Here is a 26,854-nt window from a genome sequence, read left to right on the forward strand (position 1 = left end):
CCATCTTCAGGAAAGCAGAGGCCACAGGACCTTAAGGGACAGAAGTTGTCCAGCCCACATCTCTATGGTTGGCGGGAGATGAAGGAAATCAGTGTCATGGGTAGGGTCTGCGCCACGCGTCTCCTGCTGCCGAAAACTGCACTTATAAAGCAGCTGGGGTGCCCTGGGACCCCCAAGTATGGACCGGACCTCACACAGTATCTGAAAAAGAGGAACACACCTTTCAATAGGAGCAGACTAACTAAACAAGACTCATTTTATATTCATACAGGCTTCGGAGAGGAAATTGTACTAAATAAAAAGACAAGCACGGGTTTATACTGTGCTGAACCATCTTGTCCGCTTTCCCTGCGATTAAGGACAATGATGCATGTTAATAGGTTATGGCTGCACAGAAAGATGGTTTGACGTTTTATTGATTTAAATGCGGGGGGACGAGGAGGGAGTTAAGTATCTCACAATGCAGCAATATCGCTCAGCGCACACATGAAAATCATGTTCCGAAGGTATTGTAAAAACATCTCCTATTCAATATACCGGGATTTGGACAGGAGTAGGCAAACTATAGCAGTACTGTGCCAAAACCAAATCTTAAAGGCCCCTGCTGTGCCAGTCCTATTTTCCTTTAAATTGAGGTGTGTATGTTGCATTATTGCCCTTGTGTGATTTATGGGTGCTGCAGGTATTTCATAGCCTTGTATTTGTGCATAGGTGCTTCGTCTGGGATTGTGTGTGGATGATGGGTCACATAGTGTGTTTGGTAGTGGGTGTATGTCTGGTAGTGGGTGTATGTCTGGGGGCTGCTTGTGGAATTGTGTGTGGATGATAGGTCACATAGTGTGTTTGGTGGTGGGTGTATGTGTGGGGGCTGCTTGTGGAATTGTGTGTGGATGATGGGTCACATAGTGTGTTTGGTGGTGGGTGTATGTGTGGGGGCTGTTTATGGAATTGTGTGTGGATGATAGGTCACATAGTGTGTTTGGTAGTGGGTGTATGTGTGGGGGCTGTTTGTGGAATTGTGTGTGGATGATAGGTCACATAGTGTGTTTGGTGGTGGGTGTATGTGTGGGGGCTGCTTGTGGAATTGTGTGTGGATGATAGGTCACATAGTGTGTTTGGTGGTGGGTGTATGTGTGGGGGCTGTTTATGGAATTGTGTGTGGATGATAGGTCACATAGTGTGTTTGGTGGTGGGTGTATGTGTGGGGGCTGCTTGTGGAATTGTGTGTGGATGATGGGTCACATAGTGTGTTTGGTGGTGGGTGTATGTGTGGGGGCTGCTTGTGGAATTGTGTGTGGATGATGGGTCACATAGTGTGTTTGGTGGTGGGTGTATGTGTGGGGGCTGTTTATGGAATTGTGTGTGGATGATAGGTCACATAGTGTGTTTGGTGGTGGGTATATGCGTGGGGGCTGTTTACGGAATTGTGTGTGGATGATAGGTCACATAGTGTGTTTGGTGGTGGGTGTATGTCTGGGGGCTGCTTGTGGGGTTGTGTGTGGATGATAGGTCACATAGTGTGTTTGGTGGTGGGTGTATGTGTGGGGGCTGTTTGTGGAATTGTGTGTGGATGATAGGTCACATAGTGTGTTTGGTGGTGGGTGTATGTCTGGGGGCTGCTTGTGGGGTTGTGTGTGGATGATAGGTCACATAGTGTGTTTGGTAGTGGGTGTACAGGGAGTGCAGAATTATTAGGCAAATGAGTATTTTGACCACATCATCCTCTTTATGCATGTTGTCTTACTCCAAGCTGTATAGGCTCGAAAGCCTACTACCAATTAAGCATATTAGGTGATGTGCATCTCTGTAATGAGAAGGGGTGTGGTCTAATGACATCAACACCCTATATCAGGTGTGCATAATTATTAGGCAACTTCCTTTCCTTTGGCAAAATGGGTCAAAAGAAGGACTTGACAGGCTCAGAAAAGTCAAAAATAGTGAGATATCTTGCAGAGGGATGCAGCACTCTTAAAATTGCAAAGCTTCTGAAGCGTGATCATCGAACAATCAAGCGTTTCATTCAAAATAGTCAACAGGGTCGCAAGAAGCGTGTGGAGAAACCAAGGCGCAAAATAACTGCCCATGAACTGAGAAAAGTCAAGCGTGCAGCTGCCAAGATGCCACTTGCCACCAGTTTGGCCATATTTCAGAGCTGCAACATCACTGGAGTGCCCAAAAGCACAAGGTGTGCAATACTCAGAGACATGGCCAAGGTAAGAAAGGCTGAAAGACGACCACCACTGAACAAGACACACAAGCTGAAACGTCAAGACTGGGCCAAGAAATATCTCAAGACTGATTTTTCTAAGGTTTTATGGACTGATGAAATGAGAGTGAGTCTTGATGGGCCTGATGGATGGATTGGTAAAGGGCAGAGAGCTCCAGTCCGACTCAGACGCCAGCAAGGTGGAGGTGGAGTACTGGTTTGGGCTGGTATCATCAGAGATGAGCTTGTGGGGCCTTTTCGGGTTGAGGATGGAGTCACGCTCAACTCCCAGTCCTACTGACAGTTTCTGGAAGACACCTTCTTCAAGCAGTGGTACAGGAAGAAGTCTGCATCCTTCAAGAAAAACATGATTTTCATGCAGGACAATGCTCCATCACACGCGTCCAAGTACTCCACAGCGTGGCTGGCAAGAAAGGGTATAAAAGAAGAAAATCTAATGACATGGCCTCCTTGTTCACCTGATCTGAACCCCATTGAGAACCTGTGGTCCATCATCAAATGTGAGATTTACAAGGAGGGAAAACAGTACACCTCTCTGAACAGTGTCTGGGAGGCTGTGGTTGCTGCTGCACGCAATGTTGATGGTGAACAGATCAAAACACTGACAGAATCCATGGATGGCACGCTTTTGAGTGTCCTTGCAAAGAAAGGTGGCTATATTGGTCACTGATTTGTTTTTGTTATGTTTTTGAATGTCAGAAATGTATATTTGTGAATGTTGAGATGTTATATTGGTTTCACTGGTAAAAATAAATAATTGAAATGGGTATATATTTGTTTTTTGTTAAGTTGCCTAATAATTATGCACAGTAATAGTCACCTGCACACACAGATATCCCCCTAAAATAGCTATAACTAAAAACAAACTAAAAACTACTTCCAAAAATATTCTGCTTTGATATTAATGAGTTTTTTGGGTTCATTGAGAGCATGGTTGTTGTTCAATAATAAAATTAATCCTCAAAAATACAACTTGCCTAATAATTCTGCACTCCCTGTATGTGTGGGGGCTGTTTATGGAATTGTGTGTGGATGATGGGTCACATAGTGTGTTTGGTGGTGGGTGTATGTCTGGAGGCTGCTTGTGGGGTTGTGTGTGGATGATAGGTCACATAGTGTGTTTGGTGGTGTGTGTATGTGAGAGGCTGCTTGTGGGGTTGTGTGCATGTATGTGGATTGTCAGTGGTGTTGTGTTTTTGGGCTGTTCGTATTATTTGTATGAGGGGAGGGTTATTCTGCAGCTCGGTGTATACCTAGCAGTGTGGGTGGCTTCCCGGGGGTCCAGTGGGGAGCGTGCTGGCCAGGTCCAGGTCAAGGATAGGAGCTGCGATCGCTGCTCTACTCCAGTGTGGAACGCCGTTTACAAGTGCTGAGAGGAAGTGATCTGAGATCCCTTACTGTAAGTGCTGCAATGTGTAAATTGAGGATTGTCCTTCACCACCTCTTCGTATTAGCAGATATCGGAAGTCCCACTGGGACTCCTGATAGGCCAGAGTCAGTTTGGCTCTGGCAGCCTTAGGTGCCATAGGTTGCTGCCCCCTGCCCTTGAACATGATGCTTGTTCTATCACTTTGACATGTTTCCTTTTGATATAGTATCTCCATAGTGTCTCTAATACTTTCTGTATAATCTGTATAACTATCAGTTCTGTGCTATTTTAATACCACAATAAAACAAAGAATGACAAAAATAATGAAATATGGGGCCTTGGTCCCCTGCTGACCCTGTCGATTGATGCCGAAAAGGCTTTCGACAGGGTCAGCTGGGACTTCTTAAAAGAGACCAGGTTAAAAATGGGCTTTGAAGGCTGGTTCACGGGGGCAGTGGAGGCTCTGTACTCTGTGCCATCAGCTAGAATAGTGGGCAGAGACTTAAGATCCGAATGGTTTAATATCCTAAATGGCACGAGACAGGGCTGCCCACTTTCACCGCTTCTATAGGTTATTTCAGTGGAACCCTTGGCATGTAAAATAAGACAAAGTATAGGTATAAAAGGGATCTCTATCCCAAATGAAGAACTCAAGATCTGCTTATATGCGGATGACGTTATACTGACTATTACAGAGCCTGAACAATCGTTACCACCGCTAATGCAGGAGATAATATTATATGGTGAGGTTTCCAATTTTAAAATGAATATTAATAAAACACTGGCATTAACAGCAAACATAGGGAAAATAGGGCTACAATTACCAAGACAAAATTATTCATTTAACTGGTCAATAACTGTAACGGATCGCCTGGCACCCCGACTGGGTACCTCCGTTAATGGATGCTCCTAGTGCTTCCTGAGGACTCCAAGCACTCTGGCAGACACCACAATCACCGAATCCGAGAAACCTTTTAAATTCTCCCAAGCATATGAATGCTGTAGACCATTGAATAGGAACCATACGAATAGGTTTTCAATCCTAGCAGTCAACTGGAACAGCATACAATAAATCCTTCCCCCAATAATGAGACGACACTTCACTTTGAGGGTAAAACAGGAACTCTGGACTGGCTCATCCAGCCTGGCTTTTATTTCCAACTCACACATACAGGCCACACCCAGGGGGGAGGCATAAAAGAACCAATGACATAGATGTTACCTCCCACACATCCCCTCCCCTTAGTGTGACACATAATCCCATTATGCATACAGTGTAAAATATACTTTTACACAACTTTCATAACTTTAAAACCATACATCACATTCACATAAATACATATCCACAATCAATCCATTCAGGGGAACAACATATTAAAAAATGGCATGAATCCGACCAGGGGTTCAAAAGTTACTAAAAGTATCTTTTGTTCCTTTCTAGCTGGCAGAAAAACATCCCCACAATGCACCCTGGTTTCCTCCCTTCTGCCCTGGAGTTAATTGGAGAAGTAATCCAATTACCCAGGACTAAAGGCAGACTCCATTAACCACATGGTTGCAAAACAACATAAAACACTTTAAAATACATAAAGTCACATTTACACATAACACACAGACATTTCACCTATCCCCAGATAGCTGGGATCTGCACGCACAAAACTACCGAATAGCGCGCAGATCCTACTCACACAGTACAATTGCCATGGAGCTAAAGTCTTTCCCATAGTCTTTCATTATATGAATAGGCTCCATGGTATGGCTATCTGGGGTATCACATTCCCATAAAGTCTGGTCCATAGTCCAAAGGCAAGAGGCGGGCAATCAGCCCCCTCCAAGGACACGTGGCGAGGTCGGTTTCGCCACAATAACACAGCTGCCTTCCAGATTTGGGTATTTTGTTGACCCATGCTGCCCGCTTAATGGAAATTCATTTTCTAAATCAACTAAAACAAACAAATAAATTATTAAAGGAATGGAGGTCCCACGGAATATCATGGTGGGGCAGGATTAACACGGTTAAGGCACGTATTGTCCCAAAATGGATCTAGTTGTTCCGCATGATCCCTCTTAAGGTTCCAATACATTGGTTCCATTTAATAGAGAGTCGCTTCACAGACTTTATATGGAGGGGTATATTCGATAACATTAGTGAATAAAGCATATCGGGGAGGTTTAGGATACCCATTAATAAAGCATACATAGCAAGCAATTATAATGACTACAAGTGACAGGTTGTAAAGAGCAAGCGTGGTACAAATTAGAAGCATATAGAGAAGGGATGGCTAACCTAGAAACATTACTCTGGGAAAACATCGGTAAAACGGTTAATATATCCAATTATAAAACTGCGATTATTTAAAAAAAAAAAAAATGAATGGTATATTTTAAAAAGAAAGCTGGGAATTGTTGATATAATTCCAGATACTCTATCTCTCAGAACTTTGGAAAATATTATGAGTGATATAAATCTGAAAAACTGGTATATTAACCCTGGTATTTGTGTTAAAGATATCTATGGTAATGATCATCTAGATTCTAGAAGGTTATCCCACGCTAAGGACAAGATTAGCTTTACCCCTTAGAGAAGTTTTTAATTACCTACGCATTAAGAGTTTGCTAAAAATGCACATCAGAAGATACAATGGGGAGAAAGGAAATCTAATTAGAAAGAGACTCTTTATAGAAGCTATGGAAAAGACATATTCTCCAACATTAGAACTATTAAACTATAGAAATTGATCCAAAACCCCTATAGCTTTTAGAAATTAGGAGAGAGATTTCGACAACAAAGTTGATTTCAACTTATGGTGCCTTGCATTTCTTAAAATCAAAAAATATGTTAATTGTTTAAATATATTGGAAAATGTTATTAAAGTTAGCTATAGATGGTATATGGTCCCAAGGAGGTTGAACAAAATATCTCAGAGCAATCCTCCCAAGTGTTGGAGATGTTTTAATGTAGACGGCTCTATGATACACATACGGTGGAATTGCCCTAGAATCCGATCATTTTGGGACCTTACATTTAAACTAATAACTGCGATAAGTAATATCCGTTTGAATTTTATACCAGAAATAGCCCTATTACACATTTAGAATAATAAACTAGATTAAAAAAAAAACGAAATACTAGTTACTCATTGCCTTATGGCTACCTAGCTTCTGATTGCAAAAGCATGGAAAAAAACAGACCTCCCAAATATACATCAATTAACGGGTCAAATATTGAACCAATTGGAGATGGAAAAGGGAGTAATCTGGTATAATGTTTATTAAAAAAAATACAACAAGAGAGTTATATGCTACCCTTATAGCAGATATAAATCATATAGAAGGATAAAAATAATACAAATTAAGAGAAAGGAATTACAGCGTAAAGTAGAACATATTAAAGGAAATGTTAATAAGTGTATGTGTGACGAAGTGCCTGGAGAGGACTAATTACCAGCCTCTTGCCGTATGACTATGGTCACTGGGAGATTTTGCCAGTTAGAAATTTGGACTTATTGGTGCTTTAAAAGACTGTTCTGGCCCTTTAAATGGTACTGGCACAGTTCTGCAACTTCCAATAACTGTGATATGTTCAAACAATGTCTGTCTTTATCTGTCATTTTGTTTTCCTCTGAGGAGGAGTTGTTTTGCTGCATGTGTGCTGATTTTATAAAGGAGTTGCTGTTTAACCTTCACCATGTGTCGTCTGGTATCTGGTCCAGGGTGGAAAAGGCCCTAAGTGATCCCAGTCAAGCCTCGGCGTCTGGGTCTGAAGTGTTTCAGGGTCCCTGATAGCTACAAGGAGGCAGACTTGGCGGAGGTACTCGGTCGGAGTACTGGAGCTCCGTTACAGTATGTTAAATACTATAACCGCTATAAATACTTAAAAAGAAAAAAATTCTGCTGAGTAAAGAGTTAACCCAATCTATGTTTTAGTGTTCGTAGAAGTCTGAACGAATGTGAGATAATCCAAGAAAGGATAAATACAGTACTAAGAACAAGAGAGTCTGTACGGATGTATTAAAACAGATAATAATTCTAAGATATAGTTACCAAAGCCATAATATACCAATAACCCGTGTAATTATTCTAATCAAACTGGTAATAACGATATAATGTAATGAAATGTATAGATAGAAGAATACGATAGTTACCAAAGCCATAATATACCAATAACCCGTGTAATTATTGAAATCAAACTGGTAATAACGATATAATGTAATGAAATGTATAGATAGAAGAATACGATCGTTACCAAAGCCATAATATACCAATAACCCGTGTAATTATTCTAATCAAACTGGTAATAACGATATAATGTAATGAAATGTATAGATGGAAGAATACGATAGTTACCAAAGCCATAATATACCAATAACCCATGTAATTATTCTAATCAAACTGGTAATAACGATATAATGTAATGAAATGTATAGATAGAAGAATACGATAGTTACCAAAGCCATAATATACCAATAACCCGTGTAATTATTGAAATCAAACTGGTAATAACGATATAATGTAATGCAATGTATAGATAGAAGAATACGATCGTTACCAAAGCCATAATATACCAATAACCCGTGTAATTATTGAAATCAAACTGGTAATAACGATATAATGTAATGAAATGTATAGATCGAAGAATACGATCGTTACCAAAGCCATAATATACCAATAACCCGTGTAATTATTGAAATCAAACTGGTAATAACGATATAATGTAATGAAATGTATAGATAGAAGAATAAGATCGTTACCAAAGCCATAATATACCAATAACCCGTGTAATTATTGAAATCAAACTGGTAATAACGATATAATGTAATGAAATGTATAGATAGAAGAATAAGATCGTTACCAAAGCCATAATATACCAATAACCCGTGTAATTATTGAAATCAAACTGGTAATAACGATATAATGTAATGAAATGTATAGATAGAAGAATACGATCGTTACCAAAGCCATAATATACCAATAACCCGTGTAATTATTGAAATCAAACTGGTAATAACGATATAATGTAATGAAATGTATAGATAGAAGAATACGATCGTTACCAAAGCCATAATATACCAATAACCCGTGTAATTATTGAAATCAAACTGGTAATAACGATATAATGTAATGAAATGTATAGATCGAAGAATACGATCGTTACCAAAGCCATAATATACCAATAACCCGTGTAATTATTGAAATCAAACTGGTAATAACGATATAATGTAATGAAATGTATAGATAGAAGAATACGATCGTTACCAAAGCCATAATATACCAATAACCTGTGTAATTATTCTAATCAAACTGGTAATAACGATATAATGTAATGAAATGTATAGATAGAAGAATACGATCGTTACCAAAGCCATAATATACCAATAACCCGTGTAATTATTCTAATCAAACTGGTAATAACGATATAATGTAATGAAATGTATAGATAGAAGAATACGATCGTTACCAAAGCCATAATATACCAATAACCCGTGTAATTATTGAAATCAAACTGGTAATAACGATATAATGTAATGAAATGTATAGATACAAGAATACGATAGTTACCAAAGCCATAATATACCAATAACCCGTGTAATTATTCTAATCAAACTGGTAATAACGATATAATGTAATGAAATGTATAGATGGAAGAATACGATAGTTACCAAAGCCATAATATACCAATAACCCGTGTAATTATTGAAATCAAACTGGTAATAACGATATAATGTAATGAAATGTATAGATAGAAGAATACGATAGTTACCAAAGCCATAATATACCAATAACCCGTGTAATTATTGAAATCAAACTGGTAATAACGATATAATGTAATGAAATGTATAGATAGAAGAATACGATCGTTACCAAAGCCATAATATACCAATAACCCGTGTAATTATTGAAATCAAACTGGTAATAACGATATAATGTAATGAAATGTATAGATAGAAGAATACGATCGTTACCAAAGCCATAATATACCAATAACCCGTGTAATTATTGAAATCAAACTGGTAATAACGATATAATGTAATGAAATGTATAGATAGAAGAATACGATAGTTACCAAAGCCATAATATACCAATAACCCGTGTAATTATTGAAATCAAACTGGTAATAACGATATAATGTAATGAAATGTATAGATACAAGAATACGATAGTTACCAAAGCCATAATATACCAATAACCCGTGTAATTATTGAAATCAAACTGGTAATAATGATATAATGTAATGAAATGTATAGATAGAAGAATACGATCGTTACCAAAGCCATAATATACCAATAGCCCGTGTAATTATTGAAATCAAACTGGTAATAACGATATAATGTAATGAAATGTCTAGATAGAAGAATATGATCGTTACCAAAGCCATAATATACCAATAACCCGTGTAATTATTGAAATCAAACTGGTAATAACGATATAATGTAATGAAATGTATAGATAGAAGAATACGATCGTTACCAAAGCCATAATATACCAATAACCCGTGTAATTATTGAAATCAAACTGGTAATAACGATATAATGTAATGAAATGTATAGATAGAAGAATACGATCGTTACCAAAGCCATAATATACCAATAACCCGTGTAATTATTGAAATCAAACTGGTAATAACGATATAATGTAATGCAATGTATAGATAGAAGAATACGAGTTATAACTTATACTTACCGGTATGTTATACTAAATATTCACTGATTATTATCACGCATGCTGCCTAATATTATTATATTTGTCACAATAAATTGTATCTATTTTTATAACAAATTGGGATTTTATTTGTATGGAATACATTTCACTTACACGATAACGATCTCTAAGATCTAAGGGAATTGAAATAGTGGGCAATTCTCGACTGTTTACTATTATCATCCCATAAATATCCCCACAGGATTATGGTATGCCTTTTTTCTGTTTGATTCTAAGTAGAATCATTGGTATGTTCTTTTTATGTCTATTTGTATAAAATGTTTTAAGATAAATATTTAAACAAAAATAAATTACAACAAAAATAAATAAATAAATAATGAAATATGGGGCCTTGGTCACGCCATACGGCCATATTGTGCTTAAGCCACTTATTACAGATTGCCCCAATATTGCTTGGTTCTAACTTGGGAGAAATGAACACTTACCTTATTACGATATCACTTACCGTATCACTGCCAGTTCGCTTCAAGCAACTGTCCAACAATGTCAGTTTCATGGCACTTACTACAGAGCAGAGTGTGGGGGTGGGGTGCCCCCATAGTCTGCTCAGGGCTATTGTACATACAGGTAGGAGCAGATCCGCAGTCATACAGTAAGTGATACAGTAAGTGATACAGCAAGTCGTTCTGGTTATGGTAGTTGTAGTGTTCCTTTAATAAAGTGTTATTGAGAGCAACAAATCTCAAATTCTAACCTTGCGCAGTCCGGCACACGTTTCTGCTTGCTTGGATTTTGATGAAGCTGTTGAAACGAGATCCTTTAAATCCTGGACATTAAGCTGAGCGCAGACACCCTGGAAAGAAGGAGACGGACATAGTATCGGCAGGAATCGCATGTGGTTGCACGAGAATTACTAAGCATTCTAGAAGGTGGCCGTACCTGTAGATATTGCCGACACTCGCTGGCTGGCAGCTGATCCAGGTTTTGTACACAGGTGTTTAGCGGCTGTTCCAGTTGCTCCGTGTTCTTTTCTCAGATTACCTTGCGGAAGCTGCTTCAGACAGATAAGGGTGTTAATCACTTATCACAGCCTGCCCATGGCAAACCTGGAAATAAAATGCTACAAACAAGTAATGGTCCTGTGTATCGAATCCTTCGTATTCACTAACTGGTCCAGCATTCTGCTTTCTTCCAAAAATAAAATGCTTAATAAACGTGGCTGGGCCGAGGAGCTAATAATTACCAGCAAGCTTCCATACCGGACGCTGTCTTACTCTCCTGGTCATGACTAGAGGATGTGCTGTGAGGAGTACGGCAGCCGCTCCTGATGTAAAGCGGCCAGTGCTGCTGCTTGCGATGAGACTTGGAATCATTAAAGAAAACAGAAAACGCTCAGGACAAAGACCTCGTACCTGATATTATTCCGAACGAGAATGGTCTCCAGTTTTCTGATTTGCTGTTTGCCATGTTTGAATTCTCGGACAGTCGGTCTGCAACAGGTAAACAGTCACCAATTTTAAAAGATATGATTAGAAATACACGTTCCCTTTTAACAACAAGTGTACGCAGCACTGTACCATGCGATCTGTGATTACAGGCTCAGTGGAGAACACATGGGCTGGGACATTATTGCCTGGGAGTCCAGCTTCTCACCTGCTCGCCAACTCCTCTCGAGTTTGTGAATTCTCTCTAACTAGCTGCTCAAGCTTTCTGTTTGCGTCCTTTATCTGATCCTGGTAAGACTGAAACAAAACACAGAACTGTAGTATAACAGCGCCGGCCCTTGAAAATCAGAGAGCTTGAAAACGGCCGTTCGTTCCCAGCGCAGTGAAGAGGGGAAAGGGGTTCTAAGGTGTGAATAGCACCCCGGCCACCTACATTCAGGGAAAGGTTTGTGTTAAAACACCAGAGACTGTGGACTACATCCAATATTCCCCAAGAGTACCAGGACATAAAGTGAGTAGGAACCAACACATTGAGTCAATACACAGCCACATTCTCACATTAAATAGCTGATAAAAAAGTGGCTTGCCATCGTATTGACTGGTTTTCAACCAATGCAGCCCGTAGCACAAAAACAGACAAATAGAATTTTAATTGTGTATAAAAAAAATGTAACCTCCAGTGTGAATCCCAGTAACATCCTGACCCAAATCATAATGGGCTCAGAATACGCCTGTTATTGTTAGAGTGCGGAGTAAGACGACCTCTCACTGTTATTTCAGATTCATTATTTCGGTCATTGGCGACTCAGCGGCCACCTCGATGGGAAATGGATTTTACCTTTAGAAGAGCTTTGTAATTTGGGGTGGCATCCAAGTCCAGCGACTCCTCACAGTGAACGCGTTCCCTCACTGGGGTGTCTACCGAGGATTCCTGCTCCCTCACTTGGTCATCAAACGCTGAGGATCCCGGTTTCAACACTGGGATATTATCTACTTTATATAAGCTGAACACAAATACAAAAAAATACAACATAAATGCTATTAGCTTGAGGAACAGCAATAACAAAGCAGGTAAAGGTCCATTTAAATTTAAAGAGACACTATAGTCACCTGAACAACTTCAGCTTAATGAGGTTGTTAGGGTGAGAACAATAGCTCCCTGCAGCCTCTCTCATGTAAACACTGTATGTTCTGAGAAAATACAGTGTTTACATTGAAAGCTAGGAACACCTCCAGTTGCAGTCACTCAGAGTGAACCAGAGGGACTTCGGAGTTGATGGAGGCAGAATATTCCTCCATCCACTCAGATCTGCTGTCAGCAGAGCACAGGGCAGCACTGTGCACAGCATCCTGATTCAGTATCTCCTCCCTCTGCATGCAGACACTGAACTTTCCTCATAGAGATTCATTGATTCAATGTATCTCTATGAGGAGATGCTGATTGGCCAGGGCGGTGTTTGAATTGTGCTGGCTCTGCCCCTGATCTGCCTCCTTGTCAGTCTTAGCCAATCCGATTGGGAAACACTTTGATTGGATCAGGCTACCACTTCTGATGATGTCAGCAGACTGCTTGTTTTTCCTGAGTCTAACAGCATGCAGAGTTACAGCTTCAGGCTTGAATACATTAAGATTTTGCTATATTTATGGAGGCATGAGGGGCCCAGGGGGGCTAGATGGTGGTGTTAACACTATAGGGTCAGGAATACAGGTTTATAGTATACCCCATAGTGATCCTTTAAGAGTCACCAGTTAAAACCACCTAATTCATAGTGAAAAGCGCATAAAATATATCCCTTGATTTCTTTATTAGAGTTTGTAAACAAACATATAATTATAGGAAGAGCTCAACTGAAAATGGGTAGTATGTAAGGGTTTATAAATTACAGGGTGCTCTTAAAGGAAAGAAATCCGTTCCCACACCGGATATATACATATAATAGAAATAATAATAATCCCAAGGCACTCCAAGCTCCCAGATAGAGGACAAGTGATTACAGCTCCTTTGGGAGCAGGTAGGAAGGTCCCTGACAAGGGGACCGAAGACAGGGTGCGCAGGCTGGTTCGGTATACGAATGCTGCCCCCTGGTGGCGTTCGGCTATACAAACCGGCGGCCACCCAGGGGCAACACGCGCCGCTTGTTACCTTGCGGTCTGCGTTTTTTTACACCTGATTAGTGAGGTGTGAACATTCTAACCACACATTCTAAATGGAATATTGGGGTGGTCCGGCGCACAGTACACCGTGTGGCTGAAAAGTAAAACACAAGGGGAAATACATATTCAACAAGGGAAAAATCATACAAAACACATTGGGGACACAAAATACAAGGCAACCACATAGGCACATACAGTGAGCATGGTACTTAGTGGTGATGTCCCACCACAATATCGTTTTCTGAATAATCTCTCTCTTTTTTTTTTTTTTTTATAGTTTTCACACATGATAAGGGTTTCAGTGATCAGCAATATCTGGAGCAATAGGGAGTCTTTCAAGCTCAATCCATAAAGAAACAGACAGATTCACAGTGGATACGACAATTTGTTCAATCTTTATATTTTTTCTCCTCGTGTATATACACTTTTTGATGTACCCATTCCATGAACTAGGGATTGACGGTCTTTACCCCAAGTTCATGGATTGGTTGACATCGATATTGTCTTTTTTATTTTGTGTCTGTCTTCTTTTTTCTGTTTTGAGGGTGTTGGTGCACACATCCATGGATCTCGGGGATTTTCCCCAGAACCCATGGGTCTGGCATCTCACACTCTCTTCTGTTAATATATACTTTTTCATTTTTATATGTTTATGTTTTTTTTTATATATACGTATATATAGTTTGTATTCATAATTTTTTTTATTATATTCTTATTTTTTTATTTAGTTCTTTATTATTATTTTAGTTTTTTTCTTTATATGTTTTATATGGGGCCCCATATGTACGCTGTGTATAATATGTTAAGCATTAATATAGGATTATATGTTTATATTATTTATTATGATATACTATGGAAGTCTGTATGTATATTATATTATTCGTTGTAACCATGCCATGTACTATATGGTCTGACACTGTACATTATGGATTTATTATAATGTGGGGTATTGTACATAATATTTGCCTGCAGTCTGGGGTAACCTGGTTTAGACTGCATCATTTCTATGTATTATTACCATTCTGCATATACACTATACCCATATGGTGTGCCATTTGTTTGATAAATCCTTAATTAGCCGTTTTGCATTGGAAGGACCTTCTCTTTTGACATACAACAATTTTGTCCACTTCACTCCTCTGTAGTGTCCCTGCACTAGCGGAAAATGCGGCCACGCCCATACGCAATGACGTCATTTGACGCACGTGCGTCATGACGTCATCGAAACCCGGACGTAACTCCCGGTATAGTACAGACGTTTTCACACAACATTATATGATTAAGAAGCACCTCCCTTCATGCAGCCGATCGCTTTTATGTTTATTAGTCTTCACCTATAGGATATATAAGTGGGAATATAGGTCAGTCAGTGAGAGGTCCCCCAGAGGAAGGCTTCACAGCCGAAACGTTGGGGTTTCATTTCTCCTGCTCTTGGTCAGTATACCTTTTTAATGGGTGTTTGCATTTAGCACTTTGCGATCACTGTGGTTTTGGTACTATGAATCGGTTATGCACTATACTACGCACTTTTTTTCTCTGTTAAGATATTTTGATGGATACTTTATGCATAAATAAACGCTTTCTCTATGTGCAAACCTTGGAGTGCCTTGGGATTATTATTATTTTTATTAGAGTTTGTGGGAATACATGTCAGTTGTGGGCCTCAGTGGCACGTCATCACTGACGCATTTTTTTTTTGGTGTCATATGTTTGCAGGACCAGAACCTGTACAGCCCTTGAATGCTACTTAAAGGAATTCTATAATGTAAGGAAAACACAGTTGTATTTCTTACACTATAGATCCCTCTGGTTCCCACACCTCCTATAACCCACACTACCTGAGCAGAATGCTCACTGCAACTCCCCACACCTCCTATAACACACACTACCTGAGCAGAATGCTCACTGCAACTCCCCACACCTCCTATAACACACACTACCTGAGCATCACACTCACTGCAGCTCCCCACACCTCCTATAACACACACTACCTGAGCAGCACGCTCACTGCAACTCCCCACACCTCCTATAACACGCACTAGCTGAGCAGCACACTGACTGTAGCTTCCCACACCTCCTATAACACACACTACCTGAGCAGAATGCTCACTGCAACTCCCCACACCTCCTATAACCCACACTACCTGAGCAGAATGCTCACTGCAACTCCCCACACCTCCTATAACCCACACTACCTGAGCAGAATGCTCACTGCAACTCCCCACACCTCCTATAACACACACTACCTGAGCAGCACACTCACTGCAACTCCCCACACCTCCTATAACCCACACTACCTGAGCAGAATGCTCACTGCAACTCCCCACACCTCCTATAACACACACTACCTGAGCAGCACGCTCACTGCAGCTCCCCACACCTCCTATAACCCACACTAGCTGAGCATCACACTCACTGCAGCTCCCCACACCTCCTATAACACACACACTAGCTGAGCAGCACACTGACTGTAGCTTCCCACACCTCCTATAACCCACACTACCTGAGCAGCACGCTCACTGCAGCTCCCCACACCTCCTATAACACACACTACCTGAGCAGCACGCTCACTGCAGCTCCCCACACCTCCTATAACACACACTAGCTGAGCATCACACTCACTGCAGCTCCCACACCTCCTATAACCCACACTACCTGAGCAGCACACTCACTGCAGCTCCCCACACCTCCTATAACACACACTAGCTGAGCAGCACACTGACTGTAGCTTCCCACACCTCCTATAACCCACACTACCTGAGCAGCACGCTCACTGCAGCTCCCCACACCTCCTATAACACACACTAACTGAGCAGCACGCTCACTGCAGCTCCCACACCTCCTATAACCCACACTACCTGAGCAGCACGCTGACTGTAGCTTCCCACACCTCCTATAACACACACTACCTGAGCAGCACGCTCACTGGAGCTCCCCACACCTCCTATAACTCACACTACCTGAGCAGCACGCTGACTGCAGCTCCCCACACCTCCTATAACACACACTACCTGAGCAGCACGCTGACTGCAGCTCCCCACACCTCCTATAACACACACTACCTGAGCAGCACGCTGACTGCAGCTCCCCACACCTCCTATAACACACACTAGCTGAGCAGCACACTAGCATCTGAAATTGAATTCATGATTCACAAAATATTTACCGTAGCTCCCTCTGCAGGTGGGCTACTTGTTGCTCGTAACCATCAATGATGTCCAGAATCCTAAAACGTAAAGAAGCAATGTGTTAAAGAAACCGGAAGTCATTTTTGCAATGAAATGAAACAATACTGACACAGCCATTGTTAGCGGTGTCCTCTATAGATTAGACATCGATACAAGCGCTTAGGTTCCTCTCCTACAATATTGAGACAGCCATCGTTAGTGGTGTCCGGTATAAATTAGACATTGATACAAGCGCTAAGGTTCCTCTCCTACAATACTGGATCCAGTTACACCCCACCAGGTCCTGTTTGTGGTACTTACTGCTGATCCAGGGTGTTATTTTCTTTTGGTGCTCTTCTCACCAGGTGTATAAAAACCTTCCGCTGACGGGCGAGTTGCTGCTCCCGGGAGCTCTCTGCTTGGGATAATCTGAATCTGAGCTTCGAGATCTGCTCCTCCTGGTCTCCAAATTTCTCTGTGTGTGACCGACACTGATCCTGTAACACAATTATCAATACTTCAACCACACAGATGGGAATACGGTCAGGTATTTTACTGGTCAGACATTTTGTGATAAGATTGAAATTAGAAATGCATAAGTCACTACTTAGCAGATGTGACTCCATTTTGTAACAGAATGCAAAGACAGACACATTTTGTTTCTCTCGAACTCCATTCACTGAATGACCAAAGGAATGCGGCCAATGTAGACACTGACCAGAGATAAGGTTCTTTCTTACAGGAAACGTATGTGCTTGTAACAAAGGGAGTTAAGAGCTCAGCCCACAGATATCAGATATATATTAACTATAAATATTTCTAATCAGATACAAATAGTACCTATGTTAATGATATTGAATATTCATAGATAGAATCCCAATGAATACATTTCATTATTACAACAAATGTTGTGAGAAGTTGTGGGAAGTGCTGTAACGGTCAGACATTTTGTGATAAGATTGCAGAACGCTGACCTCATTCGAAGGAACAAAGATGGCCGCCGCCACGTGTTCGTTTGCACGAACTGCGGCCACCCAGCGCTCGGCAATTAACCTGCAGTAACCTCACAGCCTGGGAGGTAAATTGCCTGCACACTTCCAGCTCTGGGTGGTCTGCCTGTGTGGTACCTGGTTCAGTAAGCCCCATTTACTGACCCAAGTGGGAGAAAGCCAGGAAGAAAAAAAAAAAAAAAAAGAAGAAACCAAGTCTGGGGACACAGGCAGTGTCACAATTGTCCCCATGTCACAAAAATGTGCTTAAAGGGCCAGCACCAGTCCCATAAAAGTCCATAAGCACCAATACAGTTCTTAAAGGGCCATACACATTCCAATACAAGTCCATAGGCCCAAATAGCATTTTTAAAGGGCCTTAGTCACAGGGGAGGAGGCTGGCAAGCAAGCCTCTCCAGGACCAAGTGGCGAAGGGCACTTCGTCACAAAGTGCTTAAACAAAATAAATGATAAAATACTTATATCTGAACTCTCCAGTGGAATGTAGGAAATACAACTCTATATAGGAGACATGAAATGGGATACTCGCATAGTGTAATACGGTTATAAAGCGTATAATCTGTAGCAAGATCCACTTAGAACTACTGACATTTACCAAAGCCACTTATAGCAGACTCCGGCTGTGTAGGCATAGAGATAAAATGTGCCCAATCCGAACTGCTACCAAGCAGACCCAGGTAAGGAATCTCCATGATGCAGCAGATGAATAAATAGGACACTTTATTTAACAAGAAGGATAAAACACAACACGTTTTGACGTAGATCAATGTCGAAGCGCATTGGGTTTTATCCAACACAATTTAGCCCACACAATAAGACCGTGTAACTGAGAAAACCAGACACAGGATTACCAGAGAGAGACGACATTACCCAAGCAACTCATTTTATTTTTTTAATTTAATAGGATTTTCTACTAGAAACTCATTGTAATAGAAAGTTGAACCAAAGTCCAAATGCGTAAAAAATATACTTTCTGGCCCAAAAAGTAGACAGCCAGTCTACCAAAATCTCTTTGAAGTTTGACAGTTAGCTTGACAAATTGGTCATAGTGTAAAGACATTAGTGAAGTCAAATGTATCACGAAATTCAATTAATCCCTTATTATTATTATTATTGTGACGGTAGTAGTAGGTATCACCGTCTTGTATTCCCTTATCCCAATAAAAAAAGAGTATCGCCAATAATTCACAGACCAAGTTAATGCTGGTATCGCCAAATAATCCACACATGAGCCAAAGCTTAATGCTGGAACAAGACTGATTTACTGGAAGCAACAGGCATTCAATTTATACAGTAACAGACTCCTCCTCTGGGCCAGGCTAGATAATTGAGTTTCAGCAACATACTAAACTCAATTATCTACTGGCCAGAAAAGTTTAAATTTTCACAATTTTCAGAAATATATGTTATGCATAATAAAACCATATAAAAACCATATCCTTGGGTAGCCGAGGGTGATGGGAGCAACGTAGAGGAGACACGCTGGATTGATGTCAGCACACATCCTGGAGCAAATATTTCGCCTAGTATTCCCCCAGCACCCTATACACCACGGGAAGAGGAAATCGGAAAGTGGAAAGCGGATAGCGCCTGCTTGCCTGCCCTGAAAAATATTTGGAGGAAAGGGAGTGAGTGAGACAGAGGAGGTGCCAGTGTCGGTGAGAGCGTTGGGTGGGTCCCAGGTGGACTTACCGATGCACTTTTTTTTTCCCCCTCTTTCCCTTCTCTTCATTGTCTGTGCTTCATATATAACATATAACATGGAGAGATAAAGTAAGACAAATATAAAAGCAAATATAAAGGCAAGAAATCAAAAATAAAATATAAATATAAAGGCAGAAGAAAGTGAAAGGGTGAAAAGGGTGAAGGGGTGGCGAAATAATAGAAGGTCATAAAGGAACAGCAAGATCCAAACAGGATAGAAGAAGTGGGTTTTTAACGATTTTTTTTTTTGGAATCTAGAATTGACAGGTTTTTAGTCACCTCAGCAGCAATGCCCCATGTAGCCAACGCTACGATAGAAACAATAGTGGTCTTGGACCATGCGCCTATCACTTTAACGATACACAAATCAACATCCCGCCCATCCACTGCACAGTGGCGTTTCCCAGCATATCTTACCAATAATCTGACTTTCCAAAGTCATCTCCAGGCCAGTTGGGCTAACTTTATCGATGACAATTTGGAACACACGGATGACCCCAAACTACTATGGGAAAAATCCAAAGCGGTCTTGAGGGGACAAATAATCTCATTTGCTGCATCAGCTAAAAAGGCATGGAAACGAGACCTTACCTCCTTAGAAAAGGTTCTCAAACAGGCACACAGAAAAGACATGACTGACCCAATCGATGACCACAAACTGCAATACAGAGAAGCTCAAAATGACCTTAACACATTCGTTGCGAACTATGCACAGTTGAAATTAGACTTTCAACAATAACACTTTTTTAGGTGGGGTGGAAGGTCTGGGAAGCTCCTGGCCCGCCTGGCTAATCCTAAGCCAAAATTCAAACCTATTACTGCTATTACCTCACCGGATGGCACTAAATGCACGTCTCATGAATTAATTAATAAATTGTTTCATGATTACCATAGAAAATTAGCAGAGGTCAGCCGGACAATCATGTCCAGAGCATGAATTTTCATAAAAAGCCTAGCCCTCAAGCAACTTGATGAGACGGCCAGGGAGCTCCTCAGTGAACCTATCACGGAGAAGGAAATACACAGAGCAATCAAAACACCTAAATCTGTGAAGGCACCTGGCCCCGATGGCTTCACGGCGGAATACTACAAAACCCTAAATCTCCAAATCAGTCCCAGTCTCAAAAGCCTATTTAACCAAATATATCTTGAAGGTCTACTCATCATTACTGATCCGCAGAACTCTCTGCCTCCCTTAGTTGACCTACTACACTCATTCTACGCCATGACAGGTCTCAAAATTAACTGGAACAAATCTTACGGCTTCATCTGGGAAATGGCCGACCCCCACCAATGCCAGGTGGACTCCCCCTGAAAATGGGAATCACAGGCACTCAAATACCTAGGAATCAAAATTACTAAAAACATCTCCCTCCTATACAAACTGAACATACCTCCCATCTTAGCTAACATTTTCTCAGAGCTTGGCCTTGGCATAACTTACCCTTATCCAACATAGGAAGGGCAAATCTATACAAATTAATTAGCTTTCCCAAACTACTATATCTACTTCAAGTCCTCCCCTTGCTACTCTCTAAAGCGGATAAAACTGTACTAAAGAAAAAGCTTAGATGCAAACCACACCTTAGCCTTACAAATCTATATCAATACACCGCTCAAGGGGGGCTAAACTTACCAAACGCTAAGGAATATAGCCTAGCAGAACAACTTATATATGCACTGGATTGGATTCAATCCCAGCATAGGTATTCGGAGTTGCTGTTGGAGTCCTTCCTGGCAGAGCTGGACTCCCTGCTGGCTCTCCTAAACAGGCCACACCACCTCCTCCCAAATAAAATCCTCACAAACCCGCTTATACATACCCCAATCAGGGGAGCTCACCCTTCAAAATCTCTGCACGTGACTCTCACTCACAACACTGACTTTACCCCGGGTACAGACTATCCCTCCTGTTGTGGACAGGCCAGGGATTCACGGCTCTCCGCTCCATAGTAGACCACACGGGTTACAGATTTTTTAACGCTGGCGGAGATACGGGAGAGATTCCCGGACCATCCAACCCTATGTTTGCCTACCTCCAAGTGCGGCTCTACTACCACTCTATCACTAAAACTTTCACAGAAGTGGATTGGGAGAACCCTTTAGACACCATGCTGTGTTCCTCGTCACAGGCCACTTATTTAACATCTAAACAGTACATGTTCATACGATACACTCCAGACAGGACTGGTCTTCAAAACAGGCATGGGAAAATGGAAGACCCACTTCCCTGACATAACCCCTAAAGACATCCTGAGGGCACACCACACTCAATGCCAAATCCTGCCAATCGTCTCTTACAGAGACATGTTTCTAAAGACCCTAGGCTATGCCTATTATTCCCCACACAGACCACATCTAATGGCTAGGAAAGACTCGGCAACGTGTTTCAAATGCACACACACAAGAGCCGACTTATATCACTGTCTGTGGGAGTGAACACTAATTCAATTATTTTGGACTGTGGTGAAAACGTTGATGGCGCACAAACTCCGTAATATTTTTTACCTTTTGTTAAATGTGAGTACATAGGTCCTATTGGCAGTAAGAGGACCTATATACACTCACATTTAACAAAAGGTAAAAAATATTACTGAGTTTGTGCGCCATCACCTTTCTTTCTATCTTGGTTTCTATAGATAGTGTACAGAGTGACAATAAACGGAGGTGATTAAAAGCTGCACCGGATTTTTTTTAAGTTTAAGTTTAGCACCCAGTTTACCTTCTATTGCTTGCTTTTTGTGGTGAAAACACATCTTCTGAATGGAACATGCCCACACTACCATTGACCCCGGTGTTTTTGCTCTTGGGACCTATCCCGGGTCAGCCCCTAACTAATAAAGGATCCCTCCTCATAATCGCAGCTATTGGATTTAAGGCCATTCTGCAGGTCTGGAACCAGCCGAACGCTCCCACGCTACCTAAACTCAAATTTAGTTTCACAATAGATTGGTTGGAGACACTAACCAAAGAACTCCTTGCCCGGACATTTATACTGACCTGCAGATTGTATATCCTTACTTTGGATGACTCATTTAAAACCAAAGTGAGTAATGCCCTAGAGCAGTGGTTCCCAAACTGTTTAGGTTCAAGGCACCCTTAATAGTTCAGTATTTTTCCCAAAGCACGCCAAGTCAAAATGTCTGGGTTGTATATCTGTACAGCGCAGCGGCAGTTACTGGTAGTGTAATGTACAGTGCTGGTGTTTGAAGGGGTGCTTGTGTATAGTTAATGTGTTTTAATACAGGGTTTGATTGCAGGGGTGTGTCTGAATGTAATGTTCACTTTTAAATGCGGATGTACATTTGTGTAAAAGTGTTTGTGTTAGAGTGAATAGGTGTGTTTTATTTATTTTTTTACTTTGAAAGCAGCGGTGTGTGTATGTAATATTAACGTTAGATTGCAGGAATGTGCGTGTATGTTGAGCTGGTGTTTGACTGCTTAAATGTATGCACATACAAACATACTTACACAGATATGCATGCACATTAACACACAGATGCACCATAAATACACCAACTCAAACACACAAATTCATATAGACACCGACACATATAGATACACACGGACACACACACACACACACACAGAAACATTGATACATGCCCACCCCATGACACAGATATACACACCGACATAAAAACCACACACCCTGACACACAGATGTGTGCGCTGACACAGAAGCACACTGACACACAATTTATTTTTAATATCTCCAGCCACCCTCATGTCAGCTTACCTTATGTGTCAGGAGGGTGGCTTGGAGTCCTGCTGCTGGTGGGAGTGAGGGGTCTGGAGCTCTTCATGCTCCTCTCCCTCCCGCACTGCCTCCCTGAAGGATGCTGGGAGGAAGTGACAGGCAGCCGGCCGATATTACAGGGTATAATCATAGCAGCGGGGAAACATTCCGCGACACCCAGTTTGGAAACCGCTGCCCTAGAGTACACAGCGTGGTTCTTGGCAGAAGTAGTGGCCAGTCGAGACCCTTTACAAATAACATCTCGTTAAACAACACAGGTAGCTAAAAACAGAATCATACAGGGTTAAATTGGGAGGTTGGGGGGTGGAGGAACCGAATCAGAGAAACTGCTATGTTTATACTGAGGGTTAATCCAGCCTCTAAAACCACTAGTGGCTGTCTCATTGACAGCCGCTAGTGGCACTTGCGTGCTTCTCACTGTGAAAAATCACAGTGAGAAGACGCCAGCGTCCATAGGAAAGCATTGTAAATGCTTTCCTATGCGACCGGGTGAATGCGCGCGCAGCTCCTGCCACGCATCCGCATTCAGCCGATGACGTCATGAGGAAGGAGGAGAGGAGGAGGAAAGCTCCCCGCCCGGCGCTGGAGAAAGGTAAGTGTTTAACCCCTTCCTCTCTCCAGAGCCTGGCGGGAGGGGGTCCCTGAGGGGGCACCCTCAGGGCACTATAGTGCCAGGAAAACGAGTATGTTTTCCTGGCACTATAGTGGTCCTTTAAATAACCAAGAGACCAGATAAGGGAACACACTCTGGACACACACTAAATTCTTTATTAGTCAGAACTATTTCTATAAGTCTACACTCCACTCTCTTCATACTTGCACTCAAAATTCATGGAATATATCTCCAAGCCTGAAGAATTTCTACCAAGAAAGCTGGTAAATATGCTGGTGTAATTTATTTTCAATTAATACATTTTTACTAAAAATAGAAATATACCTGGTTATGCTGATCAGATTTCAAACCTTTAAAATCCTATTTAGCTGAGAAATATATTGTTCCATATTCCATATATGCAGGTGAAATAAATGAACAATACATTTTCTGGTAATTTGCCATGTTTAGCATATCAAGCTATTATCCAGAGATATTAAAGGGACACTATAGTCACCTGAACAACTTCAGCTTAATGAGGTTGTTCAGGTGAGTGCTACAGCTACCCGGAGCCTTTTTCTTGTAAGCACTGTATTTTCTGAGAAAATGCAGTGTTTACATTGGAAGCTTGGAACACCTCTTGTTGCAGTCAATCAGACGGCCACCAGAGGGACTTCCGAGTTCAGAGGCCCTAAAAAGGCCTCTCGTCCGATGCATTCTGGGTGAATGCATCAGACGGGCTATCAGCACACAAAGCACTGTGAACGCGCTTTGTGTGCTGACAGCCTGTCAGCACTGCTGTGGGCGTGGCTTCAGCTGACAGCTGAAGCCCGAACCCACAGGGACGCATACTGTCCACAATAGTGGTTGAAGGGGGGGGGAGACCTACTCTCCTCCCCCCCCCCGGCCCCCACCGCTGTGCGGCGGGTGGGGGCCCTAAAATTATCGATAAGGGGGGGGGGACCTACTGTCCCCCCCCGGCCCCCACCCCTGAGCGGTGGGTGGGGGCCCTAAAATTATCGATAAGGGGGGGGGGACCTACTGTCCCCCCCCGGCCCCCACCCCTGTGCGGCGGGTGGGGGCCCTAAAATTATCAATAAGGGGGGGACCTATTGTCCCCCCCGGCCCCCACCCCTGAGCGGTGGGTGGGGGCCCTAAAATGATCAATAAGGGGGGGGGACCTACTGTCCCCCCCGGCCCCCACCCCTGTGCGGCGGGTGGGGGCCCTAAAATTATCAATAAGGGGGGGGACCTACTGTCCCCCCCCGGCCCCCACCCCTGAGCGGTGGGTGGGGGCCCTAAAATTATCGATAAGGGGGGGGGGACCTACTGTCCCCCCCCGGCCCCCACCCCTGTGCGGCGGGTGGGGGCCCTAAAATTATCAATAAGGGGGGGACCTATTGTCCCCCCCGGCCCCCACCCCTGAGCGGTGGGTGGGGGCCCTAAAATGATCAATAAGGGGGGGGGACCTACTGTCCCCCCCGGCCCCCACCCCTGTGCGGCGGGTGGGGGCCCTAAAATTATCAATAAGGGGGGACCTACTGTCCCCCCCGGCCCCCACCCCTGAGCGGTGGGTGGGGGCCCTAAATACAAAGGGGGGGGGGACCCTAGTTAACCCTCCCCCCCCCCCCCCCAAAAAAAAAAAAATATCTCCCTACCTACCCCCCTCACCCTAAAAATAATGAGGGGGGGAACATTAACTAAAAACCTGTAAAAAAAAAAAGAGATAAAAAAAAAACTTACCATTCGATGTTTTCTTTCTTCTAAAATCTTCTTTCTTCAGCCCAAAAAAGGCCAAATAAAAATCCATAATAACCGACGCAATTAAAAAAAAAAAAAAAAAAAAACCGAGCGCAAAAAAAAATAATCCATCTTCACCCATGGAGGGCTCCGCGCAGACTGAGCTCCGCAGGGCGGGGGAAGGCTTATAAAGCCTTGCCCCGCCCTGCAATTATGCTAAGAACACTCTGATTGGTGGGTTTAAGCCAATCAGAGTGCTCTGTGTCATTTTACAAGCGTGGGAAAGTTCTTTGGAATTTTCCCACGCTTGTAAAATGACACAGAGCACTGTGATTGGATGGATTTCAAGCCATCCAATCACAGTGCTCTGTGTCATTTTACAAGCGTGGGAAAATTCCAAAGAACTTTCCCACGCTTGTAAAATGACACAGAGCACTCTGATTGGCTTAAACCCACCAATCAGAGTGTTCTTAGCATAATTGCAGGGCGGGGCAAGGCTTTATAAGCATTCCCCCGCCCTGCGGAGCTCAGTCTGCGCGGAGCCCTCCATGGGTGAAGATGGATTATTTTTTTTTGCGCTCGTTTTTTTTTTTTTTTTTTTTTAATTGCGTCGGTTATTATGGATTTTTATTTGGCCTTTTTTGGGCTGAAGAAAGAAGATTTTAGAAGAAAGAAAACATCGAATGGTAAGTTTTTTTTTTATCTCTTTTTTTTTTTTTTTTTTTTTTTACAGGTTTTTAGTTAATGTTCCCCCCCTCATTATTTTTAGGGTGAGGGGGGTAGGTAGGGAGATATTTTTTTTTTGGGGGGGGGGGAGGGTTAACTAGGGTCCCCCCCCCCTTTGTATTTAGGGCCCCCACCCACCGCTCAGGGGTGGGGGCCGGGGGGGACAGTAGGTCCCCCCCTTATTGATAATTGTAGGGCCCCCACCCGCCGCTCAGGGGTGGGGGCCGGGGGGGGGCAGTAGGTCCCCCCCCTCATTGATAATTTTAGAAAGCGAGCTGAGCTGTCAGTCAGACAGCTCAG

At 42.2% G+C, this 26,854-nt stretch overlaps 1 protein-coding gene across 1 annotated transcript in view; it reads right to left on the reverse strand.

The window, feature by feature from the left end:
• The window catches only part of CEP70 (centrosomal protein 70), a 44,069-nt gene that overhangs the window by 5,323 nt on the left and 11,892 nt on the right, over positions 1 to 26,854 (reverse strand). Inside the window, 8 exon segments of the mRNA XM_063429159.1 lie at positions 31 to 201; positions 11,011 to 11,109; positions 11,196 to 11,307; positions 11,669 to 11,746; positions 11,910 to 11,998; positions 12,540 to 12,705; positions 17,022 to 17,081; positions 17,344 to 17,519. Of these exon segments, the coding sequence (XP_063285229.1) occupies positions 31 to 201; positions 11,011 to 11,109; positions 11,196 to 11,307; positions 11,669 to 11,746; positions 11,910 to 11,998; positions 12,540 to 12,705; positions 17,022 to 17,081; positions 17,344 to 17,519 (951 nt within the window).

Source organism: Pelobates fuscus, chromosome 8 (assembly GCF_036172605.1).
Source record: "Pelobates fuscus isolate aPelFus1 chromosome 8, aPelFus1.pri, whole genome shotgun sequence".
NCBI classification, from domain to species: Eukaryota; Metazoa; Chordata; class Amphibia; order Anura; family Pelobatidae; genus Pelobates; species Pelobates fuscus.